Raw genomic sequence first — 6,901 nt, 5'->3', positions numbered from 1 at the left:
TAGCAAATTTTAAAGCAGATTCTGAGCATCATGTCATTTTTTCACACATAAATTTGAGTGTCTTTTTTATATTAACATCCATAATATGCTAAGAGCTTCTTGGGACTATATATTCCTAATCTTGAACCCCAGTTCCTAGTAGTTACTCTGGTTAGTAAAAGCTCTACTAAGGTTTGCTTAATTCAGTGAATGAACAGTCCAGTTTTCTTTGACTTTATGGTAGATGCACTATAAATATTTGTTGAGTGAATAAGCAAGGGCAGGAATTTTTTTTAGAGTTCCTAATGTTTATGGAGATGCACATGTTTAACAAAATCAATAAATATTTTTAATACCTTGATGAGGTTTTCCAATACTTGAATCCCACAGGTTTAATATTGCTGTGAACATTAATAGTGCCCAAATAATCAGCCCATCTGAGGTTTAAAATTTTTTTTATTTTTGTTTTTTTTTCTCCATTTTTTTCTTGAGATTTAATTTTGATACTCAAATTATTTGTGAGTAGCTGACTACAGGCATCTTCACGAAAAGCAATTAGCAGATTCCTCAAACACATGACAAATCCTTTATTACTGTGCTTATAGGTGACACGGTTTACAGAAAACCAAATGTAATTAAATAACATTGAACTTGAAATCTACCACAAACTCAAGATATACAAGTTATACTTGGCAAGGCAAAACTTCTCAAACACTAGATTGTTTTAGGTAAAAGACAAATTTCCATTAAGGAATTGCAACATTTTTTTTTTTTTTTTGTCTTACAGACATTTCCTTTGGCAATAACTTCCACTTTAGCTTTTATTATATAAAAATATAACAAAATTTCATTATATACAAACATTACATTACACAATGTACAGGTTAAAAACACTAAGAAAATGTCAAGCTGCAAGTGAAATTAAAAGTCAATAGCATGATAAGAAAAATTAAATACAGCACACATTTCATAAAAATTACATTAACTACATTTGTTTTGTTTGCAAATACCAAACAGTACTAATGTGATTGGAAATAGCTCCCAACAACTTCATTTTAAGGCACATCTTGCATATTTATATATATAACACTGAAACCGGTCAATAACTTAGGGGCTTCTCAGAGTGACCTGTATATGTGTGTGAAGACATGCAGCGTGGGGTTACACATTTTCATCGGCTTCTTTCTTTGGGGACGTGTACCTGCCAGGTGGGGACTGGTAGAGGGGTACCCCGATCTCCTGCAAGTCTGGCAGCCTCGCTGGACGAGGAGGGGAGAGCAGGGTGACTGTCCGGTCATAGTCTCTGTGCAGCACTTTCTCATAGACGCTCTGCAGCCCCACTGTCTTGGGCAGCTGGGCCTGGTAGTAATTGTCTCTGCGCAGAGGATCCCGAGGCAGCGTGGTGCTCTTGCAGAAGGTTGACATCTGGGCTGGTGGGTGTGTGGAGGGCTGGGTGTTGGGCCCTCCACACGATGGGCTCCAGCAGCGGTCTGAGTGGCCCAGGATCTTGCACTCAGCCGTGCATGCCCACAGTCCTAATATAAAAAGAGAGAGGGAGAGAGCATGAATATTACTGAGACTGGTATGCCTCCATCTTCAGGATGTCAGACAGGCTTAGGGTGGCTGCAAAGGAAAACCTGTAGGAAGATGAATGCCAGTGACTGAAGATTTGAAAGGAACATTGCTGTAAAGCCACCTAACTCCAAGTTGGCTCAGCTTCTTTTGCTGGAAGCCAAAGCCTTACCCCACCTCAAAAAAAAAAAAAAAAAAAAAAAAAAAAAAAAAAAAAAAGCCGTCGGGTGGGTCGCTAGCATCACCCCTGCCTCTGCCTACCAGGGTGGAGCTTAATTCAAACGGTGAAGCTGTCTCAACCTTGCGTTTTAAAATTCATTGTGTGGGGCCTGCTGGAGTCTGGAACTCCAGGACTGAGAAAAGTGGGGAAGAGGGAGTGGCGTGGCGTGGGCAACAGAGATTGAAAGGAGGGAATGAGTGTCAAAGGGGGAGGGAGGGAGAGGAGGAATGTTCAACTTGGAGGGAAAGAGGAGTCCTCACCACTTTGCATATGGTTGATGAGGTCCTTTTTCAGGGCGTCCCCACTGATATCGGAGTCGCTGTCATTGAAATCGCTGTCTCCTTTGCCGCTATCTTTGCCGCTGAACTTCTCCGCTTCCCGGCCAGAGATGGTGTTGAAAGAATGTCCTTTCCACACCGCCACAGGGGGCGCCGGCTCCGCTCCGAAGCCGGAGGCGCCGCGGTAGGGCTGCAGCAGGGGATGGGAGAATGGGGGAGAGGGTTGGGCAAGGAACAACAAAACAAAACAAACACAAACAAAAATGTGACAGGTTAGGCATCTATCTGGCACGCCCACCCAGACCCCTCCAGTGGCTTCCCCCAGCCTGTCCGTGGAGCACGGAGCGGGGCGCCCAGCCGCAGAGGGCCTCACCTCGGCGTGCGCGCCGCGGAGCCGCTGCTGCCCCTCGAAGTGACAGGAGCTCTCCCCGGTGACGCTGCCGCCCTCCGCGCCCGGCACTTCGGCGGCCGCGACTGCGGGCGGGGGCGCGTCGGCCGCGGGGCTGCCAAAGGGCGCTTTGCCGCTGCCGGGGAAGGTGAGCACGTCGAACATGTTGGGTCTGGGCCCGGCTCCCCGGGCGGCCTCCTCCGGGGAGCCGGGAGCCGAGGCGCCGCCGCCCGCCGCCCCGGGCCGCTCTTCCCGGCAGGCCCCCCCTTTGCGCACCTCCTTCTTGCGCCGGTTGCAGGTGGTGGCGATGGCGATGATGGCGGCCAGCAGCAGCGTGCAGCTCCCGGCCAGCACGATGATGACGATGAGTGGCGTGTCCCATTGCAGCGCCGACCCGGACGCTGAGAGCCGAGAGCCCGGTGGGCGAGAGCGCTCGGGGCTCCCGGCGCCGGCGGGCGCTCCGGGCCCCCGCCCTTCGCCGCCTGCTGTCACCACGAAGCTGACGGTGGCAGAGGTAGAGAGCGGGGGACGGCCGCCGTCGGAGATGACCAGCAGCGCCCGGAACACGCGGCCTACGGGCTCCTGGGACAGATCGCCCGTGAGCACGATCTCCCCCGTGCGGCGGCCGATGGCGAAAGCTTCTCGCGGCTCCTGTTGCAGGAGGTCGAATGCCAGCTCCCCGTTAGCACCCTCGTCCGCGTCCCTGGCTTGCACACGCGCCACAGCCGTGTCCCTCGCGGTGCGCCCCGGGACTGCCACTTCCAGGGAGCCGTTGGCCGGCGCCGGGTGCACCAGGACCGGCGCGTGGTCGTTCTGGTCCAGCACCCGTACCTGCACCAGGGCGCTGCTGGAGAGCTGGGGGACGCCGCCGTCGCTCGCCTGGATGCGCACGTCGAGCTGGCGCAGTGCCTCGTAGTCGAAGCTGCGCAGCGCATAGATGGCCCCGGTGGCCGGGTCCACGGAGACGTAGGTGGACACGGCGCCCCCAGCGCGGCCCACCTCCGCCTCCAGCAGCCGGTAGGTGACCTGGCCGTTGCGGCCCAGGTCCGGGTCCCGGGCAGCCACCGTGGCCAAGTAGGCGCCGGGCGGGTTGTTCTCGCGCACCGACACCTCGTAGACCCGCTGCGTGAAGAGCGGCGCGTTGTCGTTCTCGTCGCCCACGCGCACAGTGTAGGGCCTCACGGTGCGCAGCGGAGGCGCGCCGCGGTCCTCGGCCACCAGCGTCAGGTTGTACTCGGCGATTCGCTCACGGTCCAGGGATGCAGAGGTCACCACCAGGTAGCTGCCCGCGTAGGCCGGCTGCAGCCGGAAGTGCTCATGCCCATAGAGGGCGCAGCGCACCTGCCCGTTGGCGCCCGAGTCCCTGTCCGAGGTGCTGACCAGCGCCACCAGGCTCTCGCGCGCCGCCCCCTCTGGCACCAGAGAGACAGCGCCGGCCTCCGGGGTCCCGGGCCCCGTAGCCGAGGAGGTCGTGACCGCCCCCTCGAGAGCAGCGGCAGCGGCGGCGGCGGCGGCAGCGAAGGGCGAGGCGGCAGGCGCGCCCGGGGCGGCCAGGGGCGTGATGGTGATGTCCGGCGCGTTGTCATTGACGTCGCGGATGCGCACGATGACCTTGCAGGTGGCCGAGCGAGGCCCCGGGCCACGGTCCTGCGCCCGCACGTCCAACTCGTAGGTGTCCTGGCGCTCGTAGTCCACGGGTCCCGCGAGGGTGAGGCGTCCCGAGCGCGGGTCGAGATGGAAGAGCCGGCGCGCCTCCGGCGGGGTGCGGGCGCCGAAGGAGAACACGACTTCGCCGTTGGGGCCCTCGTCAGGGTCGGCCGCGTCCAGGTCCAGCAGCAGCGAGCCCACGGGCGCGTCCTCCGCCAGCTCGACCTCGGCCACGGCGCCCTGCGGGAAGACCGGGCTGTGGTCGTTGGCATCCAGCACACGCACGTTGAGGGCGGCCGTGGCGGAGCGCGGCGGGCGGCCGCCGTCCTGGGCCACCAGCTCCAGGCTGTAGGCGGCCTGGCTCTCGCGGTCCAGCTCCTGCAGCAGGACAAGGTCGGCACACTGGGCGCCGTCTGCTCGAGTCTGCAGTTCCACGCGGAAGGGGCTGTGTGGCTCGGCCAGGCGCACGCTCTGCAGCCCGTTGGCGCCCACGTCCTCGTCCACTGGCACCTCCAGGGGGATGCGTGTGCCCACGGCCGCGCCCTCGGACACCTCTACGGGGATCTGGGCCAGTGGGAAGTGCGGCGCGTGGTCGTTGACATCCCTCACCTCGACCTCCACGTGCACCAGCCGGAACTGCTCCTGCGAGAAACTGACCACGTCGAAGGCCAGCACGCACTGCGGAGCCTGGCCGCACAACCGCTCGCGGTCCAGGCCCGCATCCCCGACGGTCAGCTGCCCATCACCCTCACGCACACGTAGCAGCGAGCTGTTGAACTGCTTCATCAGGCGGAAGCTGGTGTCTCCGGACACTTTCATATGTAGGTCCTCAGCCAAAGTCCCGATGACCGTGCCAGGAGCGTCCTCCTCGAAGGTGCTGTATCGCACCGTCTTGCTCTGGGCTACAGAGAGCACCCAGCAGAGGCTAAAGAGCTGCAAAGGTAAAAGGCGGGGTCTACCCCCGCGCCTTACTGGACTCATGCCGCCAGCCCCCAAGTTCTATTCCAAAAGGCTGAAGAGAAGATTCCTCTCTGGTTTGCAGGTCCGGACCTGAGCCCCGGGCTCCTCGGAGCACGCCCTTTGCCAGCTCCGTGCGGGAGAAGTCTGGCGGCTGCAGCTTCCAGGCTCCGGCGGGCTCTGAGGACGCGCGGCGGACCCGCGGATCCGCCCTCACTCTGCACACCTCCCTCCCTCCTCCAGCGGCTGCTGCTGCGCCGCCGCGCGCCGCCTCCGCTTTTATAGCCGCCGATATGCAAATCACCAGAGCCAGGCAGCCAATGGCCACCGCGTCCTTGCGCTTGCTCCTACGTCAGCCTCCTACAATCCCTTTAATGTGGAAAGGCTTAGAGGGAAAACAAGAGAGAAAATTAGGAAATCTTTCCTTTGTTTCTTTTAACTCCTTTTGCTTTTCCTTTTCCGCGCGTTTAGAGGAGTTAGCACAGATTTTGTTCTTTGTTTCCCTCCGGTGCCGGCTGCTCGATCTAAGCGTGAACGCGCTGGGATTTCTTCGTGGCGGCTCAGGACCCCCCACCCACTCCCTGCGTTTTGCACCTCGGAGGCTTCCGAGCGCTAGCAGCCCTTTCTCCACAGACTGGCTCTGCCCGGCGAGGCTTGGCTCGCCTCCTCTCCCCGCTTCCCACGGCGCCCTGAATAGCTTCTCGATTAGGAGCCCAAAGGAGAAGGGAAAATTGATTTTATTCAAATTTGTATACGCAATTGTGTCTTGCTCCTGTGAGCCCCAGCGATCAGAGTTGCCACTTCTTTTTCAGAAAAGAACCCCCGCGATGTGTTAGCATGCACGGCACTGTCCAAATGGCTTTCTTAAATCCTGGGCGCTAAGTAGGCAAGGGAAAAAGTTCCAAATAGGATTTAGCATAAGCTTGAGGAGATTTGGAAAGGTTTCAAAGATCAGTCTGTATCAAAGGCTTATGAAGCCCTCGTTAGCACTGGAAATAGAATGGCGTGGCAGGAGATCCCTTCGGAGGGCCCAATGTCTGTATTATTTCACGGTGACAAGCTAAGGGGAGAGGACGTTGAACAGTTTCCACAGTGGAGTCTGGCTAACTGGAATATAATGAGCAAACGCCACATGTATCCATTATGTTCCCCTATTCATCCCCAATCACCACTATAACTCTCTGGCTAAAGGGTGAAGGGCGCTGAATTCCACACAATGCCAGGCTCATATTAAAGTGCATTTAGAGAACTTTCCCTCCTGATGCCTTGTTCCGCCTATTTAGAGGATTTTCTTTCTTGTTCTAATAGGGCCGTTCTGGGAAGAAACATCCCCTTCCAGAAGAACAAAATCACAGCGTGATGTTGAAACCTGGGGAACATAACCATCTGCCTAGGAAAGTGTTGAGCTTCCGCATTGCCAAACTGGGCTGGTCAGGTATGGCTGCCCCCCACAGGTATCACCCCCACCCTAAATTTCCCTAAAGATCAGGAAGATGGGTCTCCAAGCTGGAACAAGAGGAATTCTTGAAAATATGGGGAAAGGGGAAAGGTAACAGCAAAAGTCACACACTGGAAGATTTTTTTTTTAAAGGGTGTTGGATTTGATAAGCAAATATTCTTCAATAAATAATCTGATTTTAGTCCTGTTCTCAGATTCCTATCTCAAACCCGAGGGAATGTGTCCTGTTGTTGTTGTTGTTGGTTTTGTTTTGTTTTTTCCCCAGAAAAGATACAGGAGTCTTCTCAGAGAAGGAGACCAAGCAGGGACCTGGGTAGACAGTGGGGGTGGTGGAGGATAAAGGAGGTGCTTGGAGTTGCCAGGGAGCAAAGAATGCAGCCCTAACCATCAATTAAAAAAAA

The 6,901-nt window shown here is 56.1% G+C and overlaps 1 protein-coding gene across 2 annotated transcripts; it reads right to left on the bottom strand.

Moving 5' to 3' along the window:
- Window positions 1–393: 393 nt before the first annotated feature.
- On the bottom strand, window positions 394–5,307 carry PCDH8 (protocadherin 8). Of its 2 annotated transcripts, none has more exons than XM_084878835.1 (3): window positions 2,423–5,307; window positions 2,032–2,239; window positions 394–1,514 (listed from the first exon to the last, which is right to left on the bottom strand). In XM_084878835.1, the coding sequence occupies exons 1-3, from the start codon at window positions 5,063–5,065 to the stop codon at window positions 1,141–1,143; spliced, it is 3,225 nt and encodes a 1,074-aa protein (XP_084734961.1). In that variant the 5' UTR covers window positions 5,066–5,307; the 3' UTR covers window positions 394–1,140. The 2 variants fall into 2 exon arrangements, with proteins under 2 accessions (XP_084734961.1, XP_084734962.1); XM_084878836.1 differs by having other exon boundaries at window positions 2,714–5,307.
- Between the last annotated feature and the right edge of the window lie 1,594 nt (window positions 5,308–6,901).

Source organism: Pipistrellus hanaki (genome assembly GCF_964339955.1).
Source record: "Pipistrellus hanaki genome assembly, chromosome: 3".
Taxonomy (NCBI): domain Eukaryota; kingdom Metazoa; phylum Chordata; class Mammalia; order Chiroptera; family Vespertilionidae; genus Pipistrellus; species Pipistrellus hanaki.
Note: the sequence above shows the minus strand (reverse complement) of the source record. Positions and strands in the feature narration are given on the sequence as shown.

Bases quoted from the DNA above. Each gene is read 5' to 3' on its own strand.
- PCDH8 (XM_084878835.1), bottom strand. From the start codon at position 5,065: ATGAGTCCAGTAAGGCGCGGGGGTAGACCCCGCCTTTTACCTTTGCAG. The intron at 2,240-2,422 runs GTGAGGCCCTCT...CCCCTGCTGCAG, and splicing joins TCCGCGGCGCGCACGCCGAG to CCCTACCGCGGCGCCTCCGG. The intron at 1,515-2,031 runs GTGAGGACTCCT...TTTTTATATTAG, and splicing joins CATCAACCATATGCAAAGTG to GACTGTGGGCATGCACGGCT.